Raw genomic sequence first — 23,344 nt, 5'->3', positions numbered from 1 at the left:
CTCTAAACCCCTTACTGGATACTAAACATCCTTCACAATCTGTCAACAACGTACCTTTCACCCTAAACCTTTACTTCCTCTATAAATCATCCACTTTGACCTGACAGATGTACTTGCTCTTAACTTAAGTCACTTTAAAATATGGTAATACAACCATTATCTTCCCTCTTCCATCTTTTGGAATTTAAGTGATCAAAAATCCACTTTCATGGGGCGCCTGGGTGGCTCAGTGGGTTAAGCCTCCGCCTTCAGTTCGGGTCATGATCTCAGGGTCCTGGGATCGAGTCCTACATCGGGCTCTCTGCTCGACAGGGAGCCTGCTTCCTCCTCTCTCTCTCTCTGCCTGCCTCTCTGCCTAGTTGTGATCTCTCTCTGCCAAAAAAAAATAAATAAAATCTTAAAAAAAAATCCACTTTCATATTCTACTTTATATACGACATTCCTTCTCCTGACTCTTTAAAAAAAAAAGAAAAAAAAGCAGTTCCTCTTTAAACCATTCATTGGACATTTTGCCAAACACTGGGTCCAATTATACATTTAAGTGATGCTGTCTCCAAAATTAGACTATAAATCTGAGATATAATGACATACTTTTTCACATTAAGCCTGAGGCTGAGAACCCGTGAAATAATAATTCTATCCTTAATTCCACAGAATAAAAAGATTGCCCTAAGACATTTGCATGAGAATAACTCAGACCACAGGATATTATAAGGGACCCACTTCCCTCCAAGACAAATAACTTTTTTTTTTTTTTTAAAGATTTTATTTATTTGACAGAGAGAAATCACAAGTAAGCAGAGAGGCAGGCAGAGAGAGAGAGGAGGAAGCAGGCTCCCCGCTGAGCAGTAAGCCCGATGCGGGGCTCGAACCCAGGACCTGGGATCATGACCTGAGCCGAAGGCAGCGGCTTAACCCACTGAGCCACCCAGGCGCCCAAGACAAATAACTTCTTAAAACTGTTAAGCTTCAGTTGTGAAAGGGTTGAGAAATGTTTGTACAATGTAGGCAGGAGCCTCACACTGAGGAGTTGTCATCCACGTATCTGATAGGGCTGCTGAATGAGAAAGTATTATCAAGAAACATTAAAACAAGGGTGTTTGGGGATATCTGGGTGGCTCAGTTGGTTGAGCAGCTGCCTTCGGCTCAGGTCATGATCCCAGGGCCCTGGGTTCAAGTCCTGCATCAGGCTCCTAGCTCACAGGGAGCCTGCTTCTCTCTCTGCCTCTACCTGCCACTCTGCCTGCTTGTGCTCTCTGTCTCTGAGAAATAAAATCTTTAAAACAAAAACAAGGGTGTTCCTCAAAGTTCTGCAAGAATTAAACTAACGATGGAAATACCACCAAAGAACTGAACATCGGTCTCTATAAAATCCAAGTACAGGAACTTACACAATACTATCTTAAACAGGAATAAATCTGGGTCTTAGGCTTAAGTGGGAAACTTCCTTTCTCTGGTTAATAGCAGTCTGAACACTAGCAGGAAAATTGGAAGAAGATTCAGGTGTTAACAGCAGAAACTTTCCATTGGCAAGGACTCTGTCTTTTTTAAAAATGCATTTACTGGGATGCCTGGGTGGCTCAGTCGGTTAAGCGTCTGCCTTCGGCTCAGGTCACGATCCCAGGCTCCTGGGATCGGGTCCCACATCAGGCTCCTTGCTCAACAGGGAAGCCTGCTTCTCCCCACTGCTTGTGCTTACCCCCTCTCTGTCTCTCTGACAAAAAAAGAAAGAAAGAAAGAAAGAAGAAATAGCATTTACCGTGCAACTGTATTAGAATTAAATAACAAAACTGTATCAATACTCAATCTGGACCTTTGACAACAGCAGAATCAACTGAACAAGTTCATGATATATACAGCAAATCCATTCAATCAATCCCTGTGAAAAGAGTTTCATTTTGTTATTTCAAATGAATCCTATTAGTTTGGTACTTACTGTCTGTTGATGAGTTGAGTTCTGTTTTAATCTTTGATTTTTCAAGATCTTCTTTATATTCTTTCTTAAGTAACTTTACTATCTTTTTGCTGTAACTTGATTTCTTCACTTTGAAAACTTCTTCATTTTCTTGGAAAAGAAATTAAATGAAGTCTGTAGCAACCATTTCAGACAAAATCTTCCCTTCTAACTTTCACATGGTCTTACGTGCTTTTTGCATTCACCAAACGGATACTCATACACCCCAAAGCATTACATAATTTGAAATTATTCCAAATCTGTCACAGACTCTCAAAAGCTGTCCACTTCATAAATTAACCTATATAATGCAAATTTGAGACTTTCTGAAAGGCATTAACACTTGTGACTACACAAAATTTTCCTATGTCCTATTGTCTTTCTCAGAAGAAAAAAAAAAAATCACTGAAAAAGCACTTAATCACTTTATTATAAGAAAAAAAAATACCCAAAGTCAAAAGATGCTGGGTAAGAGAGCTGTCAAGTCTGAGTAAATCTATAACCATCACAACGTGACATATATTATTTCAAGACTAAGCTGAGAGCAAAGCACTTTTCAAAATTAAGTTTTGGTATGTATCCACCGTCTCTGACTTGAAAATTTTAAAGTTAAATGCAAACACTTTACCGAATCGTTTCTGCATCATCCAAAAAAAAAAAAAAAAAAAAAATCTGGGGGTGGTCCTCTCAAACAAATAAGAAATAACAGAGGCCAAAGAAAAACAGAAAGGCCCACCTTCCTGGAAAGATGAGAGAATCTTCCATCAAGATACAAGTGAGCTATCCAAAAGTCTTTCTTTTTTTGTAACGTACACTTAATTGGGTTACATACACATGCCACTAGTCGGGAAGTTAGATTTAAGGCTCATATATAATCAGAAATCCAAATCCACTGCAACCTGGCCTCTCGCACCCGATTGATGAATTGCCCTACTTATTTTCATGGAGAAATTGAGGTTCGGCGTTTGCAAGGGACTGGCCCAAGGTCACTCACAACCAGAGCTTCAACTCCGGGGATTCTGTTCCCAGATTTAGGATTCCTCTTTACAAACCCAGCCTCCCTGGTGAAGGATGTGTGGACAGATCCCCCCAGAGGCGTGGACACAGTGACCTGCAGAGGACTCAGACCGTGCCAAGAGCAGGCAGGGGATCCAACTCAAGTTCACCCTGAAACACACCCGCCAGGAAAAAAGCAGGACAGGGGGCACTGAATTCCCACTCGACAAACTCAGAACGACGGATCTGAGCTCCTGGGCCTCAGAGCAGGAAATGCACAGGAGGACGGTGAGGAGGAGGCGGTTGTTAAGAAAAGGCTGGTGGTGGCGCGGGAACGCGTCCTCCGCCAGGAGCAGAAGGCCGGAGGCGGGGAAAGATGTGCAGCAGGTCGGGCGCGAAGGGGCTCTGTTCCGGGCTGCGGGGGCTGGGCGTCCAGGGAATGCAGGGACTAAAAGTGGGGGCCCAGGGTAAGGATGCTGGGGTCTGGGGTCCGGAGCGCGGCGGTTACCTTCCTCCTCGTCCTGGAAGCTGAGCAGGCTGGCGCGGGGTACCTCTTTGTTCTCTCGCGGCCTCTTGCGCGGCTTCAGCCCATTGCCGGGCTCCGTGCCGCCGGGGAAGCAGCCCCCGGCCTCAGCCCCGGAGCCCGGGGTCAGCGCGGAAGGCGGCAGCAGCCCGGGGCCCTGCAGCGACTCCCCCCCAGGGGCCCTGTCGCCGCCGCCGCCGCCAGAGCCCGGTTCTTCGCCGGTGCCCGGCGGCGGCAGCAACGGTGGCGGCTCCTGCTCCTCATCGCGCTCTCGCTCCTCCTCCTCCGAGTCATTCCGCTTGCGCACGTTCACTCGCCGGGCCTTTCGGAACATTCCCGCGGCTCGCACGGCGGTCTCACACCCGCTCCCACACCGCGGCCCCGGCGGCGGCAAGCTCGCGACGGCGCACGCGCGCACTCTGGGGCTCCAGCCGGTTCCCGTCTTCCCTCAGTCTACCGCGCACCAACGAGCGCGCATGCGCTCTCACCCTCACTACGTGGAGAGAGCTCCGTGCCTCTCGCGAGAACGTCAGTTTTTTGCGCTGTCCTCTGTCGGCGTGGAGGACTGTTGGCACGGAACTCTGGGACTCCGGTGCTATCCGACCGGTCGCAAAGAGGATCATAGAGACGGAGAGGAGAGAGTAGGCTAGGTTGGCCCGCGGCCCGCGGTGCTGCAGTGAGTCTTCCGCTCTTACGCAGAGTAGTCAGTCACGAGAGGAAACCTCCCGCCAAGGTCTGGGAGGGGCAAAGAGAGCGGGAGGAGGAGGAGAGAAAGGAGGGGGAGGAGGAGGGGTTGAAAAGGAGAGGAAAGAAGAGAGGGAAGGGGTGGGGGAGGAGCCAGAAAGAGAAACCAGGTTAGGTGAGTCAAAATAGGGTCCCAGGGTGGATAGTCTACCCCAAACTAAGTCGAGTTGTGCTATGGTAATAATTACGAACTCTCTTGGGTCACACTTCTTATTTCTGTATCTTTGTAGCTACAAAGCACTTTGAAAAGCACTGAATCCCATTTATGATAAATTGTTACCTGGCCTGGTGTTTTAGCCCCTTTCTCTGTTATGCGCAAAGCAAAGTGTTTCAGCGTTTTGGGAAAGAATGCCAAGTCTGCGAGCGGTTCTGAAACATAGCTAATTTCAGAAACGGAAGGGAAATTGGCTTGCATGAGTGGGACTGGTTGTGATGCATTTCAGCCTTGCGTCACAGACGTCACAGACGTCACAGACGTCACAGTCCAAACTGGCAAGGCCCCATTCGGGTACCGGACCGTGAGGTTGAACTCACAGGCTTGCCCTTCGTATCAACAGACTTGAGGCCTTTTCCTTCACGTGCGGGCGTATATGTGAATTCGTTTTCATGTCTCAAAATTCAAAAGGTTACAAAGGGCCTTCGTATAGTGAAAAGAGCCCACCCATCCCCAGAAGCTTTGAGTAACGCAGGAATTAAAATCCTCACGATCCCCCTGAGATATTCTATGAACATAAAAGCAAATAAGTGTATCTTTATGAATTACCTTTTTACGCATATGTAAACTGTTTTTAGTTTAACATAAATTGGAGTTTGGTTCATGTCCATACATAAAGTTGGCTTTCCTTTTACCCAGCTGCCTACCGATCTATTGTTGGAATGTACCATGATTTATTAAACCAGCCCCATAAAAATTGATATTAAGGTTATTTCCCGTCTTGCTATAATATTCAATGCCACAGTGAAAAGCTTTGGTCACACCTGGAGAATGAAACAGAATTGGAAGTACTAGATCCAAACGTGTGCGTTTATATTTTTGCTAATTCTAAATTGCACTTTATAGAATCTATGCTTGTGGAAGCCAAGAAAAACAAGGCTGTATCTACCTCAAGTCTAGCCTTGACATAAGTGCACCTATCTTGGCCCCTGCAGCCATCTTAGGTCTCCGCAACGGGTAAATGACCCCTGGTTCCAGGAAGACTGACCAAAGGTTTCGAAAACAACAGGCCATACCAAAGACCAATCAGGAATAGGATAGCTTAACGGTGTAATAAATCATGCCAGAAAAACAGGAACATAGGGCCAGTAGTTGTGGCCCAATCACCTACTGCCGAGTCCACCCCTACTCTGCCTTTAGAAACTCTTACTATAATCTGGTTCCGGGTCCAAGTCCCTACTCCACTGCGTCGGGTATGCTTGGACCCAAGCTTAAGCTTGCTGAATAAACCCTCATGTGATTGCATCGGTGTTGGCTCCTTGGTGGTCTCTCGGGTATGAAACTTGGGCACAACATTTGGAGGTTCCACCGAGATCTGAGAGACCCCCAGGACCCCGACCCGGAGGATCCTGTGCCGGCTGGTGAGTGCACTCGTTTTCTTGTTTGCGCGCATACTTTCTGGGACCTCCAATCTGCATTTTTACCTGTAGGAATTCCAAGCAGTATCTGGGTCGACATTGGCTTAAGCAGACGCACTGGCAGGCCATCAACCAGGGATCTTGGAAGGCTATCCCTTCCCCCCACCTGGAGGACGAAGTCCTCATCTGTGAGGAGAGCTGGCTGCCCTTGCGGTCGGATCTTCCCTTAACTTACTTTCAGTTTTGTCTTCGCGGCCATGCCGGATGATTTGTCTGTGTGAGTGTGTTCTTGTTAATTGTCGTAAGTGTCTTTGTCTTGCTGTGGACTGAGGGCGTGATAGGACAGACACAGACTACCCCTCTATCTCTGATGATTGACCACTTCTCGGACGTCAGGGAGAGAGCTCATAACCTGAGCACAGACGTACGAAAGGGAAAGTTTCAGACTTTCTGCATGTCTGAGTGGTCAGCTTTTAATGTTGGATGGCCCCGGGAGGGAACTTTTCAACTGCCTATTATCTTTCAGGTTAAGGCCGTCATCTTCAGAGAAAAACTACACGGCCACCCTGACCAAGTACCTTATATCCTGGTCTGGACATGATCAAGAATCCTCCCTCCTGGTTTAAACCTTTTCTTCCTCCCAAAGCAGGACCTACATCCAAGATCCTAGCCCTGCAGAACCCAACTCCTTAGTCTGACAAGAAAACGGAGTCCGAACCAAAGACTCCGCTTTCCCCAGTCCTTCAGGGCACTCCTACTGAGGACCTGATTCTCCCACCACCCTACCAGGTCTCCTCCAGCCCTGTCTGCCCCTCCAGCAGAAGCATCCGGGGCTGTCGAGGGAGTGCCCCTCCCCCTCCCAGATGGAGGTGCCCCCATGCATGGGCTGGCGGCAGGGACACGTGGACGGACCCATCGGGCAGCCCCAGCCCCAAACCGGGGACCGGCCAATTCCACTGTCCTTCCTCTCCGCGCCATGGGATCCCCCGATGAAACGGGGGGACAGCCGATGTTATATTGGCCATTCTCTACTAGTGATTGATACAACTGGAGAACCCAACGTGCAAAGCTCTCCGATAACCCAAAAGATCTCATTGGTCTTTTGGATACTGTTCTTTTCACCCATCAGCCACCTGGGATGACTGCCAGCAGCACTTACAGGTTCTCTTTACCACTGAGGAAAGAGAGCAAATCCAGGTGGAAGCCCGAAAGTCCGTCCTTGGTGACGACAGACAGCCGACTCAGAACTCCGATCTCATAAATGCAGCTTTCTCCTTGTCTCACCCCGCTTGGGACTACAACTCGACAGAAGGTAAGGAGAGGCTCCAGGTCTACCGCCAGACTCTAATGGCAGGTCTCAAGGCTGCAGCATGCAAGCCTACCAATTTGGCTAAAGTATATGATGTAAGATAGGGTAAAGATGAAAGTCCGGTGGCATTCCTAGAAAGGATCATAGAGGCTTTCAGACTGTACACCCCTATGAATCCAGAAGCCCCAGAAACCAGAGCTGCCATTGTTAACGGCTTTTGTTAACCAAGCCACTCTGGACATTAAAAGGAAATTGCAGAGGGTAGAAAGACTAGGAGAAAAGAGCCTACAGGATCTGATAGTGGTGGCAGAATGAGTCTACAATAACAGAGAGAACCTGGAGGAACATCAGGCTAAGATAAGTGACCGTCAGACCCGGAACCTGGCTAAGATCCTACTGGCCACAACCACGGATGACCCACATGAAAAACAGAGGTGTCTCAAGAAGTTGGCTTCAGGAGCAGGTAAGGAGGATGGCCCCTGTCGAGAACACCCCAAACTGAATAAAAACCAGTGTGCTTATTGCAAGGAAGAAGGCCACTGGGTAAAAGATTGCCCCAACAAAAGACCAAAGGCCTCCGCTACTATCTTGGAGGTCAAAGATTTAGATGACTAGGGGGGTCGGGGTTCGGCACCCCTCCCCGAGCCCAGGGTAACCCTTAAAGTGGAGGGACAACCGATTAACTTCCTAGTAGACACCAGGGCACAGCACTCTGCCTTGCTACAACCTCAAGGGAAATTGACAAATAAGACCTCATGGGTACAGGGTGCCACAGGCAGTAAACAATATTCATGGACTACCCAAAGAATGGTGGACCTTGGTGTAGGCCAGGTATCCCACTCCTTCATGATCATTCCTGAGTGCCCTTACCCCTTGTTAGGCCAGGACTTACTCACCAAGATGGGAGCCCAAATTAGTTTCCACCCTCGAGGGACAAAGGTTCTGGGTAAAGAGGGGCACCTGATCCAGGTGCTTGTCATGAACCTCAAGGACGAATATCATCTTCACCAAATGCCCCCAGCACCAATGACCGACATTGACCATTGGTTGCAGGAGTTTCCCTAAACGTGGGCAGAAACTGGGAGAATGGGACTGGCCCAACATTGGCCAGCGATATACATTGAACTAAAGCCAGGAGCAGAACCAGTCAGAGTCCGCCAATACCCCATGCCTCTCACAGCATGGACAGGGATCACCCCACACATCCGGCGACTGCTAGACTCGGGCATACTGCGGCCTTTTCAGTCGGCATGGAACACTCCCCTACTGCCAGTGCGAAAGCCACAGTCTAATGATTATAGACCGGTCCAGGACTTGAGGGAAGTCAACTGATGGGTGATAGACATGCACCCTATGGTCCCAAACCCCTACACTCTCCTCTCCACCTTGCCCCCAGACAAGACTTGGTATACAGTACTAGACCTAAAGGATGCCTTTTTCAGCTTGCCCTTGGCCCCAAGGAGCCAAGACCTCTTTGCTTTTGAATGGGCAGACCCAGAGAAGGGCATCAATGGCCAACTCACCTGGACTTGACTGCTGCAACGATTCAAGAATTCACCCACCATCTTTGACGAGGCACTGCACGAGGACTTAGGTGAGTTCCACGCCGAGCACCCTAATCTGACTCTATTACAATATGTAGATGATATCCTGTTGGCAGCAGAGGACCAGGAAGCGTGCCTACAAGGTACCAAGGATTTGCTCCAAACGAGAGCAACTCTGGGATACCGGGCTTCAGCTAAGAAGGCCCAGATCTGCAGAACGGAGGTGAGCTCCCTGGGGTACAAATTGAAAGATGGACAAAGATGGTTAACAGATGCACAGAAGGAGGCCATCATGAGGATCCCGCAGCCTCGAAACATCCTCTAGGTGCGTGAATTCTTGGGGTCGGCTGGATTCTGCTGGTTGTGGATCCCTGGTTTCACTGACATATCTAGGCCCCTCTACGAGGCCACAAAACAAAAACAGGACTTTGTGTGGACTGAGGCCATGAACAAAGCCTTCAATGACCTTAAGCAAGCCGTGCCTTTGGCCCCGGCACTCAGGCTGCCTGATCTGACTAAACCCTTCCACCTTTACGTGGATGAAAAGGAAGGGGTGGTGAAGAGAGCCTAATTCAATACAGAGGCCCCTGGAAGAGGCCGGTGGCCTACCTCTCAAAGAAATTAGATGCCGTGGCCGCTGGATGGCCTCCATGCTTAAAAATTATTGCTGCAGTGGCCACCATGGTTAAAGATGCAGATAAGCTGGCTATGGGGCAGGAACTATACGTGACTACCCCACATGCCATTGAAGGGGTATTCAAACAACCCCCGGACCGATGGATCAGCAATACCCACTTGACCCATTACCAGGGCTTGCTTTTGAACCCTACCAGAATTTTGTTCCAGGAGCCAACAGCCCTAAAACCAGCAACACTGCTCCCTAACCCTGACTGGGAACCACCCCCCCATGACTGCCAAGAAATCCTGGCTCAGGTGCACGGAGTCAGAGCCGGTCTCCAGGACCGACCACTGCTGAATGCAGATGACACCTGCTGTATAGATGGCAGTAGCTTTGTCTGGGAAGGAATCAGGTATGCAGGAGCAGCTGTGACCATAGAGACAGAGACTGCCTGGGCAGAACCATTAGCAGCGGGGACATCTGCCCAACGGGCAGAGCTGATTGCGCTAACCAGGGCACTAACAATGGGAGCAGGCAAGCGGATAAACATCTATGCGGATAAACATCTATATGGATAGCAGGTAGGCCTTTGCCACAACCCATATCCACGGAGCCATTTATAGGGAAAGAGGGCTCTTAACAACAGAAGGAAAGACTATTTAAAACAAGGCAGAAATCCTTGAGCTCCTGAGGGCCCTCTGGCTGCCTAAGGCACTGGCCATTATCCATTGTCCAGGACACCAAAAAGCAGATACGCCAGTGCCCAGGAGAAACCAGCTGGCTGACTTAAAAGCAAAAGAGGCAGCTCTTTCGGTGGACCATGTATTAGTGACCCCACTGCCTGATCCGGGAGCACCGACTTGCCAGACAACCCCAATTACACTGACGCAGACTTACAATGGATCAGGAGTCTGCCCATGACACAATGCTTACATGGCTGGTGGAGAGCTGCAGATTGCAGCATTAATCCTACCAGAGGAATTGGGACAGTGAGTCCTATCCAAAATGCATAAAAGTACCCACATGGGAACAAAAAAATGGAAGACTTGGTGCGACATGCAAAGATCACCATCAAAGACTCCCAATCAAAGATCGAACAGATTGTGGCGAGCTGCCACGCATGTCAATTAACTAATGCCACCGCCCATGGATCTAACCCCGGGCACTCGGCTCCCCGGGGACCGCCTAGGAGCCTACTGGGAACTGGACTTCACTGAGATAAAATCTGGAAAATATGGATGCAGGTATTTGCTAGTGTTTGCAGATACTTTTTCAGGATGGACAGAGGCATTTCCCACCAAACATGAAACAGCGCAGACTGTGACCGAGAAACTGCTGGAAGATATCCTACCAAGGTGTGGTTTTCCTGTTAAGATTGGGTCAGACAACAGACCAGGTTTCCTCTCTAAGGTAACACAGGGAGTGGCACTAGTACTTGGGGCAGATTGGAAATTACATTGTGCATATAGACCCCAAAGCTCAGGACAGGTAGAGCGGATGAACAGAACATTAAAGGAGATCTTCACTAAATTAGCCCTAGAGACTGGTGGGGACCGGGTGACTCTCTTCCCCTTCACCCTATATAGGGTACGAAACTCCCCATATAAGATGGGACTTACCCCCTACGAGATCATGGTCGGTATTCCTCCACCTATTATTCCCAATTTAAAACTTGAGGTGCTTGCTGAGTTTGATGATCACCGACTCCTTTTCTCTCTCCAAATGTTACAACGAACCCATGAACAGGTGTGTCCTAAGCTGAGGGCCCTCTACGAGACTGGGCCACCCCCAGACCCTCATCGATATCGACCAGGTGACTGGGTGTACGTCCGGAGACACCAACACCAGACACTTCAACTGCACTGGAAGGGACCCTACATTGTGATCCTGACCACTCCCACCACTCTCAAGGTCGACAGGATTACTCCCTGGGTCCACTACACCCACGTCTGGCCAGCTGAACCACACGTTGTTCTCAAGGACTTTGTTCCAGAATGGAAAAGTCAGCCCAACAAGGACAATCCCCTAAAGCTAAGACGGCACCGTTCTCACTTACCCTCTCACACCAGGGCCAATCCCCACCAGCCACTTAACCTAACATGGCAGGTAATATGTGTTTCTACAGCAGAAGTTGTATATTCCCTTTCAAAAATTGCCCCACAACAGGCTTGGTTCCCTGACCTTACTCTTGACCTAACAAAAATACTTGGGAATACCCATCTCCACGGATTGAGAAGCCAACTGTACAAACGGTATTTTTATGTTTGCCCGGGACACCTTACAGGAAACCGGGCAAGACACTGTGGGGGCCCCTCTCACTTTTACTGTGCCAGCTGGAGCTGTGTCTCCACTGGCGAAATTTGGTGGACGGCCCCCTACAAAGATGATTTAATTACTCTTAAAAGATACCGCACATCGCAGAGCTCTGAAACCGGTAATCTGATCACCCTAAAATTCACAGAAGCCGGCAAACTAGATACAAGATGGCAGGTAGGACTTACTTGGGGCTTAAGAATCTATGACGTAGTAAGACTTGGTTATCAGGACCCGGGTACACTATTCACCTTGAGACTCTTGGCCCAGAATTACCAGGTTAACCTAGGCCCAAACCCTGTATTAGCACCATCCAAAACTCAGATAACTCCTATCCCCCCTCCACCACCCTCCCCAATACCCACCATACCATCTGCATCCAATAACACCTCTAATGTAGATATGATTACTCCCGTCCCGACCCCCTTCCCACAAGATCCTCCTTCTCCTCCTTACCTTCGGGCCCTGCATTATCAATAGATTTGTCAAAGGCAAATTTGTCTAGATCAATAGATTTGTCAAAGACAGAGTTGGTACAGTTCAACTCATGGTACGCAGACAGCAATACCAACCACTGGACCTTGTTACTGAGACCAGCTTGGACCCATGATTGGGTCCTTCCTTAGGTTCCTTTGAGAGGGGGAAATGTGGAGGCCAAGAAAAACAAGGCTGTACCCACCTCAAGTCTAGCCTCGACATAAGTGCAGCCATCTTGGCCCCGGCAGCCATCTTAGGTCTCCATGACCGGTAAATGACTCCTGGTTCCAGGAAGACTGACCAAAGTTTTCGAAGACAACAGGCCATACCAAAGACCAGTCAGGAATAGGATAGCTTAACATTGTAATAAATCATGCCAGAAAAACAGGAACATAGGGCCAGCAGCCATGGTCCAATCACTTACTGCCGAGTCCACCCCTACTCTGTCTTTAAAAATTCTGACTGTAATCTGGTTCGGGGTCCAAGTCCCTACTCCGCTGTGTCGGGTATGCTTGAACCCAAGCTTAAGCTTGCTGAATAAACCCTCTTGTGATTGCGTCGGTGTTGGCTCCTTGGTGGTCTCTCGGGTACGAAACTTGGGCACAACATGCTAACTTGTACTCTTACCAGCAAATATGAGAGTGCCTTTTTGTCCACACCATCCTGTCAAAATTGCACTTAAGATTTAAGTTCCAAGTTGAAGCAGAAGATTCCAAGCCCACCAAGAATTTCTGTGTCATTCACATCTGCCTTATTTTCTCTGGTTTTCTTTGTTTGGATTTGAGATCTGCCCAGTCAGGACCCACTTTTGGAAACTGGAAAGTTGATCTAGACTAAAAGCATCCTCTGTAACATTTTATTCCAGTTAATAGAAAAAGTTAGAAACATCTCACTCCCATTCTGTTCTCATTACTCTAAGTTCTTATATTCTGGCTACTCAGCATTGATTTAAGTTCTGATTCTGACAGTGTTTCATTGGTGAAATTGAACTCCAGTTCCCATCACAGAAGATTCAAATTGTGCCTGATCAGCCTCTAGACACCTGAGCCAAGAGACAGATTTGCAGTAATATGATTAGGGTTAGAGGTAACAAACATAAGGTCCAGAGGAGAATATGTTAATATCTTGGCTTAAAATTTCAAAAAGATCTTCCACTGTAAAAATGGTGGCTGAATATGGATAGAAGGGAGGACATGTCATTTTAACATCAGCCAAGATAGTGATAAACAACGAATATATTTATAACTTTGACAGTCTGCCTATTCAGGTAATTAAAGGGCAAAGTCAAACACTTGAAAGTTGTTTTGCTACGCAAGCAAGCCAAAGTTCCTTTTATAGAGGTTATAGATCTTGTGGAAATTGAATTCCTAAAACTGAACTAGCTGCTTTGGTTGCCTGTCAGCCCATATATTATCCAAACTGATGATTTTATAAAATGCTTTTGTGCTTTAAGTATTAAACTGACTAATTTGTTTATTGCATATAGTATGTCATTACCATTTAATATTGGAAGGTGGTTAGTGTTCTGGGAAAACAGAAACTGCTTACATAGAACTGTTACATCAGTCATTTTGTTTGAATCAGTAAGTTAGTTCAGTTCTTTTTAAAAGTCATTTTTTCCAGACAATAATTCTGATTTTTTCCCCACTGAATTGTGAGTTTGAATGGATTAATTGACCCATAAATTCAGATAAAACAGGCAAACCAGTTTCGTTTTGTTTGCTGACTCAGTATTAGACTCTGTAGTCTAGAACAATGGTTATGAAATGCAAGTCTAAGAACCTGTGAAAAGTTTTCCCTAGTCAGCTACCAAATGAGAACAGTAAATTGTCTGTGTAGAGTAGCCAGATGTCCTTTCTTGGGGGGAAAAATGTTCGTTTATTCTGCGATTGTCTTTCTCTTTCCATATTAAGATACTAAGATCTCTTTCCTTCTGTGAAGCGATGATGTTATACGATAGTGTGTGTTTGTTTTTGCATTCTTTTTTGGCAAAGTAAAAAGTAAAAGCCATGAATAATCCTAAATTTTTTATTTTACCTAGAAATTTTATTATTTATTATTTATTTTTTTTAAATCAAGGTTTATTAAGGGATAGCAAAGTGATAGTACAAAGCTCCCGAGGAGGGAGTGGACCCAAAGGAGTTGCCCTAAAATTTGTATCTGGCAGGTGAATCTCATAGTCTAGGAATCCCTAACCTAGGAATTTTTCTTTATTTTCTAAAACTATAACTCAATAATTCTACTCTGGAAAAATCATTCAATTATTTAAATATCTTTAGAGCTTGCCTTGATGAAGGCAGTTCTGCATTATCTTAAAGTAAAATGTAAGCCTCAACGGAGAAGAGATTTGATGTTTTGTTCACTGCTATCTTCACAGCACCTATAATGGCACCTCATACACAACTGGTAATAAATATTTGTTGACTGAATGGTACTGCACATTATCTGTTTATTTAATTAGTGATAAATATTTCATCCTATGTTGATATAAATTACATTTTCTACAGCTTACATTCCTTTATTCTCAAAACAAGATAGCAATACATTTGTTATAAATTCCTGGGTAGATGAGTTCTTTTTTTTTTTTTTTTTACTTGACAGAGAGAGAGAGAGAGCGCACAAGCAGGCACACAGAGAGAGGGAGAAGCAGGCTCCCCACTGAGCAGAGAGCACTACACCACTCGGGGCTCAATCCCAGGAGTCTCAGATCGTGGCCTGAGCCAGAGGCAGAGGCTTAACCCACTGAGCCACCCAGGCACCCCTGGTAGATGAGTTCTTAAAACAGTAATAGATAGCTCCCCATTGGCCTTTAGGAAGTGCCTCCAGTAGAGAGAAAGGTGCTCTCCACCCAATGATAGCTCGAAACCAGGTTACTTAGTACTGATTGGCAAAGATGGGCACTTGGTCCAAGGTAAGCCAATCAGATTCTCCCAAGATTTTGCACTTGAAACTAAGACAATGAGTCCCTGCTTGTGGCTTAGAATTGCAGTGAACTCAGGAGCCCAAGGGAAGCCATAAATTACCATGTCAATTCAAATGCTGAGAAAACTAGTCTGTAGCAGAAGAATGAAGCAGATGTGCTAAAATGCAGAAGACAAAATAGCATGTGGGGTTCCTGGGTCTTTCCTGGCTCTTGTTCTCAATGCTTTTTGAAGCAGGACTGCACTCCTGTCTGTGGGCTCCCTGAGATGCCCCCAGAATCCTTAGAGTAAATTTCTTTTTGGTTTTGCTGCTGTTGAGCTTGTTTTATTTTGTGGGCGTGTCTGCTTTAAATACTTCACGTTTCCATTAGTTAGAATCAAAGAACCCTAGGACCAAAGAATTCTAGCAAAATAAACAAAAGTTATTTTAATTCTGTAGTAATATTAATTTTATCTGTGCAATTTATACAACTTTTTTTTCTTTCAAGATTTAAATTAAATCCCATCACCCAATTACCCCATCCCTCCACCCCCTGCCCCTCCAGCAACCCTCAGTTTGTTTCCTATAATTAAGAGTCTCTTAGAGGTTTGCCTCCTTCTTTGTTTTCATCTTATTTTATTTTTCCTTCCCTTCCCCTATGTTCATTGGTTTTGTTTCTTAAAATCCACCTAAAGTGAAATCATATGGTTTTGTCTTTGACTTACTTCGCTTAGCCCAATACCCTCTAGTTCTGTTCACATTGTTGCAAATGGCAACATTTCATTCTTTTTGATGGCTGAGTCATATTCCGTTATATATATATACCACACCTTTTCTATCCATTCATCTGTTCATGGACATCTGAGCTCTTTGCATAGTTTGGCTATTGTGGACATTGCTGCTATAAATATTGTGCTACATGTGCCCTTTCAAATCACTATGTTTGTACCTTTGGGTTAAATACCCAGTAGAACAAATCCTGGATCGTAGGATAACTCTATTTTTAACTTTTTTTTTTTTAAGATTTTATTTATTTATTTGACAGACAGAGATCACAAGTAGGAGGAGAGGCAGGCAGAGAGAGAGGAGGAAGCAGGCTTCCCGCTGAGCAGAGAGCCCAATGTGGGGTTGGATCCCAGGACCCTGGGATCATGACCTGAGCTGAAGGCAGAGGCTTTAACCCACTGAGCCACCCAGGCCCCCTCTATTTTTAACTTTTTAAGGAAACTTCATACTGTTTTCCAGAGTGGCTGCATCAGCTCTCATTCCCAACAGTGTAAGAGGTTTTCCCTTTCTCTGCATCCTTGCCAACACCTGTTGCTTCCTGACTTGTTAATTTTAGTCATTCTGACTTGTGTGAGGTGGTATCTCATTGTGGTTTTCATTTTTATTTCCCTGATGATAAGTGATGTTGAGCATTTTTTTCATGTGTCTGTTAGCTATTTGTATGTCTTTTTTATCTTGTTCTTTTCTTCTTTTTTTTTTTTTTTTTAGAAATGTCTATTCATGTCTTCTGCCCATTTCTTGATTGGATTCTTTGCGGTTTTTTGGGTGTTGAGTTTGATAAGTTCTTTATAGATTTTAGATACTAGCCCTTTATCCATTACGTCATTTGCAAATATCTTCTCCCATTCTGTAGGTTCCCTTTTAGTTTTGTTGATTGTTTCCTTTGCTGTGCAGAAGGGTTTTTAAAAAATTATCTTATTAACATATAATATATTCTTTGTACAGGTCTATGAATCATCAGGCTTATACACTGTGCAGAAGCTTTTTATCTTGATTAAGTCCCAACAATTCGTTTTTGCTTTTATTCCCCTTGCCTCCAGAGACATGTCCAGTAAGAAGTTGCTATGGCTGAGGTCAAAGAGACTCCTGCCTGTGTTCTCCTCTAGGATTTTGACAGATTCACATTTAGGTCTTTCATACATTTTTAATTCATTTTTGTGTATAGTGTAAGAAAGCGGTCCAGTTTGATAGTTCTGCCTGTGGCTGCCTAATTTTCCCAACACCATTTGTTGAAGAGACTGTCTTCCTTATTACACTGGACATTCTTTCCTGCTTTGTCAAAGATAAGCTGACCGTAGAGTTGAGGGTCCATTTCTGGGCTCTCTATTCTGTTCCATTGATTTGTGTGTCTGTTTTTGTGCCAGTACTTTACTGTCTTGATGATGACAGCTTTGTAATACAGCTTGAAGTCTGGAATTGTGATGTCCCGAGCTTTGCTTTTCTTTTTCCACTTTACTTTGCCTATTCAGGGTCTCTTCTGGTTCCATACAAATTTTAGAATTGTTTGTTCTAGCTCTGTGAAAAATGCTGGCGGTATTTTGACAGGGATTATGCTTTTTTTTTTTTTTTAAGTTTAGCAACTTAATAACTTTTCAGCTTTACTGTAGTTTATTAGAGAGGAGTTTTGTTTCGTTCTTTTTTTTCTATTGTTAAGATATCCATATGGGTATGTTCATTGGCATTTAAGTCACAAGCAAAAGTGAAGAAAGCTCTTTATCTTGCAAGTCTGTAGTTATTGCAAGTACAGAGAAACAAGTAGTTCCATCCAGAGCATGTGAACGGGCCTATTAAAAATATTAGAAAATTTCTAAATTCTTTGCCTCAAACTCTATTGAAATATAGTCATTGTATCTACTTCCATAAGATTATCTTTTCTATCAAACCGTTATTAATGATGGAATCCAGATTTAAGAGATTCAGTCTTTTAAAAGTTAATTTTTTTTTTTTTTGCCACATTAGAATTTTCAGGAGAGAGACACTCAACTTTAAAGAATGTTTTGGCAATTCAACTGTAATGGCTATTCCTTCATTTTCTGAAATGACAGTTTCTTCAACAAAAAGAAAGTGAAATTTCTTCTCATCCAAATTTAGAGTGTCATGAAAGTAAACAATATTTTATTTTCTTACATGAAAATATTGGGCTTGTTCAGTATTTTAAAAATGCATCTGCTATTTAGACCAGGTAATTCTATTATTATCCATTTATTCAATGAAACTTATTGAGCATCTGCTATGTTCTAGGCATTGTGTGAGGCAATAGAAACATAATAAACAAGACAGATGTGTTCTTTCTCTTCCAGACCTATAGTCAGGTGCTGGAGACATAATAAACAAGTAAATAAATATTGATTGCTAATTACCATTAATTTATAAGGAAATCAATAGGGTACTACTACATCTAAGAAGCACAAATGTAAAATCATAGAAATTTTAATTTGATTCATTTCTTCCCATGTGCCAATGACCATTTAAAAATCCTTATCTTCACTAAATACTTAAGAATTTCTAGGACTGAAGCAGAACACTTTAAGATGATTACAGTTACTACCTCCTGGATGACTCCTTGAGTAAACTTTTCTTAAAATATTTTTAAAAAGATTTTATTTATTTATTTGTCAGAGAGAGAGAGCACAAGCAGGCAAAGCAGCAGGCAGAGGCAGAGAGAGAAGCAGGCTCCCCCCTGAGCAAGGAGCCTGATGCAGGACTTGATCCCAAGACCCTGGGATCATGACCTGAGCCGAAGGCAACGGCTTAACCGACTGAGCCACCCAGGTGTCCCTAAAATATTTCATATAAAATAAGGAGCAGTTGAAATCATTTTATCCAGTTCAGTATTTTATATTTCTTTTTAAAAAAGTAATTTCTACACCCAATATGGGGTCAAACTCACCACCCCAAGATCCTCTGACTGGGCCAACCAGGCATCTCCATATTTTATTTACATTTCTAGTGTTACTCTTTGAAAGAGTGTAATTTGCAGTCATACAGATAAGATATTTATATTACATCCATAGTGGATGCATTATGAATGATTCTAAGAACTTTATTACCAATACAAAAGCAAAAATAGCAATGCAGCCTCTCTGAAAGAACTCATTTGTGTTAGCTTAATAACATTCATACATTTCTGTGGGTCCTACTTGAGGAAAAAATGAAAAGAAGATACATTATTAAAAACAACAGAGTTATAAGTATCTCCTCTAGGTATAAAAGACAATGTTTCTTTCTTCTGTGTTACTGAGTGTTACCAGAGGGCAGCAAGGTGTATAAGAAACACAGTAACTTCCTAATACAGTTACATAGAGAAGAACCAAATCAAGCTTCCAATTCCTTAAAAATTAAGTGGACTTTTATTTTAAATATTTATTTATTTATTTATTTATTTATTTATTCATTTATTTATTTATGCAGAGAGTGGTAGGGAGGGGCAGAGGGAAAGAAAGTCCCAAGCAGACACCATGCTGAGCACAGAACCTGATGCTGGGCTGGATCTCAAGAACCTGAGATCATGACCCAAATTGAAACCAGGAGTCAGACGCCTAACTGACTGTGCCACCCAGGCTCTCAATTAAGTGGGCTTTTAAAAGTAACCTTTCGGGGCACCTGGGTGCCTCAGTGGGTTAAAGCCTCTGCCTTCAGCTCAGGTCATGATTCCAGGGTCCTGGGATCGAGCCCCGCGTCGAGCCCCGCATGGGGCTCTCTGCTCAGCAGGGAGCCTGCTTCCTCCTCTCTCTCTGCCTGCCTCTCTGCCTCCTTGTGATCTCTGTCTGTCAAATAAATAAATAAAATCTTAAAAAAAAAAAAGTAACCTTTCTCAGGTGGCTCAGTGGGTTAAGGCCTCTGCTTTCGGCTCAGGTCATGATCCCAGGGTCCTGGGATAGAGCCCACGTCAGGCTCTCTGCTCTGCGGAGAACCTGCTTCCTCTTCTCTCTCCCTGACCTGCCTCTCTTGCCTGCTTGTGATCTCTGTCTGTCAAATAAATAAAGTCTTAAAAAAAAATAAAAATAAAAAAACAAAAGTAACCTTTCTCTAGGGGTGCTTGGGTGGCTCAATGGGTTAAGGCCTCTGCCTTCAACTCAGGTCATGATCTCAAGGTCCTGGGATGGAGCCCCACATCAGGGTCTCTGCTCAGCGGGGAGCCTGCTCCCTCCCGCCCTCCCCCTACCCCCACCCCCTCGCCTGCCTCTCTTCCTGTTTGTGATCTCTGTCTGTCAAATAAATAAATAAATAAAATCTCTAAAAAAAAAAACCTTTCTTTAATTATAAAAGTACTACCTGTCTATTAGAAATTCAGGAAATGCAGAACAAAAGAAAGAAAATAATCACTTACAGTCTAAATGCTTAATTTTTGAAGCATTTCCTTCCAGAATTGTTTTATGAACATTCATTCATTAATTCTTAGTGGCTTCATCATTCCAGTACATAATCTGCTTGGAGTTAGTTCTCTACTTCTCTCACCTTTAATAATCATATCCACCACTCTACTTTGGCTTGCTACCATGATTGCACCTTGGACCTTCTCCAAGTCGCTGGAGAGTTACTGGGTGTCTTCTAGGAACTGTATCACTTTTGTCCTTCCAGTTGGCTTACTCTACCTCCAGTCCAATGAACCCATCACTGTTCACTGCCCGTTCTCTTCCTTCTGCCTTTGTTTCCCTCCTTTTCCATGTTGGATTTCCTGGGGTAAGATTACAGTCAGCCCCTTGCCGCAACGTCAACTCTCTTCCTTCCTCTTCCTTTGTTATACTCACCCACCATAAAACTCTAACCATAGTTGAGGCAAACCTTTCTGTATCTGTTCCTGACTATCTAACATCCCTGACACTGTTTTAAAAATGGATGGCAGACATCAAAGGGACACTAAAAACATTTTTTCTCTGTAATACATTGTTATAATATGCCTTTCTGAGTCAGACAATGAGGTAGCCAAGTCATATGTAAAGGTATATGAGATTTTAATAATAAAATCAGTGAACTCAAATGTATAAACTGATAGAATTATGTACTCTCCAGAGACTATTTAATCACCCATTTTATTTATGAAACATTTATAAATAGTAATCATTAACCTGGCTACAATTAAAAGAAAAAAGACAACCTGAACAAATTCTTCCAGTTAGAGATTTTATCGGGCACATTCTCCAACCAGAGAGAAGTTATACGACAAACCAAATTCAAAAGATAAGCAACCCTTCCTAATTTAAATACTTTAAAATCCTTGACTACTTGGGAATTAATGAGCAGCCACCTAAATCTCTGAATCAAAGAAGAAATAAAATATATGTTATCTAAAACCTCTAAAACTTAATAAAAATGCTGATAGTTGTATATAAAAATATATGATGCACAGTTGTTAAGGTGTACTCAGAAAATAGTGTATAATTTCAAGCCATTTGTAACTGCAAAAGTTGTGATAGAAATAAATCATCCAACCTCAGAAATGACAAAAATAAAACAAAACCCTAAGGGCACTTGGGTGGCTCAGTTGGTTAAGCAACTACCTTCAGCTCAGGTCATGATCCTGGAGTCTCGGGATCAAATCCCGCATCTGGCTCCCTGCTCAGTGGGGAGTCTGCTTCTCCCTCTGACTCTCCACTTCTGGTGCTTTCTCTCTCTCTCTCTCTCATTCTCTCTCTCTCAAATAAATAAAATCTTAAAAAACAAAACCAAAAACCAAAAACCAAAAAACCCTAGCAAAACAATTCAAAGAAGATGGGGAGTAGGAATAATCAGAGAGAAAACTGTAATCAATAAATTAGAAAACAATAAAAACCAAAATGTAGGAATTATAAAGAAATTATAAAGAAAAACCCATGCCTGATTTTATTTTTATTTTTTTGCATTAATTTACTTTATTTTTCATAATTTTTTATTATATTAGTCACCATATAGCACATCATTAGTTTTTGATGTAGTGTTCCATGATTCATTGTTTGCATATAACATCTGGTGCTCCAGGCAATACATGCCCTCCTTAATATGCATCACTGGGCTCACCCATCTCCCAACTCCGCTCCCCTCTAAAACTCTCAGTTTGATTCCTGGAGTCCATAGTCTCTCATGATTCATCTCCCCCTCTGATTGCCCCCCCTCCATTGTTCCCTTCCTTCTCCTAATGTCCTCCATGCTATTCCTTATGTTCCACAAATAAGTGAAACCATATGATGATTGTCTTTCTCTGTTTGATTACTTCACTCAGCATAATCTCCTCCAGTTCCAACCATGTTGATGCAAATATTGGGTATTCTTCATCTCTGATGGCTGAGAGCCCATTGTATATATGGATCTGTAGTCAACTAATCTTCAACAAAGCAGGAAAAAATATTCAATGGAAAAAAGACAGTCTCTTCAATAAATGGTGCTGGGAAAATTGGACAGCTATGTACAGAAGGATGAAACTCCACCATTGTCTTACACCATACACAAAGATAAACTCAAAATGGATGAAAAACCTCAATGTGAGACAGGAATCCATCAAAATCCTAGAGGAGAATGTAGGCAGTAACCATTTCTTCGACATCGGCCACAGAAACTACTTTCAAAACAGATCTCCAAAGGCAGGGAAACAAAAGAGAAAATGAACTTTTGAGACTTCATCAAGATTAAAAGCTTTTGCACAGCAAAGAAAACAGTCAACAAAACAAAGAGACAACTCACAGAATGGGAAGAGATATTTGTAAATGACACTAAAGATAAAGGGATGGTATCCAAGATCTATAAAGAATTTCTCAAATTCAACACCCAAAAACCAAAAAATCCAATCAGGAAATGGGCAGAAGACATGAACAGACACTTCTCCAAAGAAGACATACAAATGGCTAACAGACACATAAAAAAGTGTTCAACATCATTAGCCATCAGGGAAATTCAAACTAAAACCACATTGAGATACCACCTTACACCAGTTAGAATGGCAAAAATTGACAAGACAAGAAACAACAAATGTTGGAGAGGTTGTAGAGAAAGGGGAACCCTCTTACACTGTTGATGGGAATGCAAGTTGGTACAGCCACTTTGGAAAACAGTGTGGATATTCCTCAAAAAGTTAAAAATAGAGCTACACTATGACTCAGCAATTGTACTACTGGGTATTTACCCCAAAGATACAGATGTAGTGAAAAGAAGTGCCCTATGCACCCCAGTGTTCATAGCAGCAATGTCCACAATAGCCAAACTGTGGAAGGAGCCTAGATGCCCTTCAAGAGATGAATGGATAAAGAAGATGTGGTCAAGATATCCAAGCCTGAAACCAGAGATAAGGAAGAGCCAAATTAATTATAAGAAAATGTTATATGGAACCCAACAATAAGACATAGGAAATTCTACAGAAAATGTATTTTCTAGCAAAATACGTGTTTCACAAAACTGGCTTAAGAAGACCCTGGTGGCTCTTAACAAACCAATAAGCAAAAAGAAGCAGGAAAGATATTAAAGAGGTAAATAGAGTTTTTGTTAAAGATCTAGGAATGATCACAGAGTTGTTAGCAGTCTTTTTTCCCTTCACCCCAATGAAACCATGACAAAGGAGATGAAAGAGCCTTCTGCATGTGAGGGATTCAGTACATTTATCCAGTACCTTTAATCTGTGTCCTTGGTAATTTCCTCT

General features: G+C 43.6%; 2 protein-coding genes across 4 annotated transcripts in view; one reads left to right on the top strand and one right to left on the bottom strand.

The window, feature by feature from the left end:
* Nucleotides 1–3,935, bottom strand: part of PAXBP1 (PAX3 and PAX7 binding protein 1) — a 37,438-nt gene extending 33,503 nt beyond the window's left edge. Inside the window, exons 1-2 of one of the 2 annotated variants that reach the window (XM_047720914.1) lie at nt 3,459–3,935; nt 1,937–2,065 (exon numbers count right to left, since the gene is read on the bottom strand). In XM_047720914.1, the coding sequence (XP_047576870.1) occupies nt 1,937–2,065; nt 3,459–3,807 (478 nt within the window). In that variant the 5' untranslated portion in view covers nt 3,808–3,935. The remainder of the gene's footprint in view (nt 1–1,936; nt 2,066–3,458) is intronic. The other variant, XM_047720925.1, reaches the window with a different exon arrangement.
* A 1,432-nt stretch (nt 3,936–5,367) lies between these two features.
* Nucleotides 5,368–13,150, top strand: LOC125095053 (MLV-related proviral Env polyprotein-like). 2 transcript variants are annotated; one of them, XR_007125776.1, is made up of 2 exons: nt 5,368–5,792; nt 11,008–13,150. XR_007125776.1 is itself a non-coding variant. In XM_047720939.1 (2 exons), the coding sequence occupies exons 1-2, from the start codon at nt 7,051–7,053 to the stop codon at nt 12,052–12,054; spliced, it is 1,098 nt and encodes a 365-aa protein (XP_047576895.1). In that variant the 5' UTR covers nt 6,987–7,050; the 3' UTR covers nt 12,055–13,150. The 2 variants fall into 2 exon arrangements, 1 of the variants encoding a protein (XP_047576895.1); XM_047720939.1 differs by lacking the exon at nt 5,368–5,792 and adding an exon at nt 6,987–7,101.
* The last annotated feature ends 10,194 nt before the right edge of the window (nt 13,151–23,344 follow it).

This window comes from Lutra lutra, chromosome 1, assembly GCF_902655055.1.
Source record: "Lutra lutra chromosome 1, mLutLut1.2, whole genome shotgun sequence".
NCBI classification, from domain to species: Eukaryota; Metazoa; Chordata; class Mammalia; order Carnivora; family Mustelidae; genus Lutra; species Lutra lutra.
The sequence above is the reverse complement of the archived record's forward strand: the minus strand, read 5'-3'. Positions and strand labels throughout refer to the sequence as shown.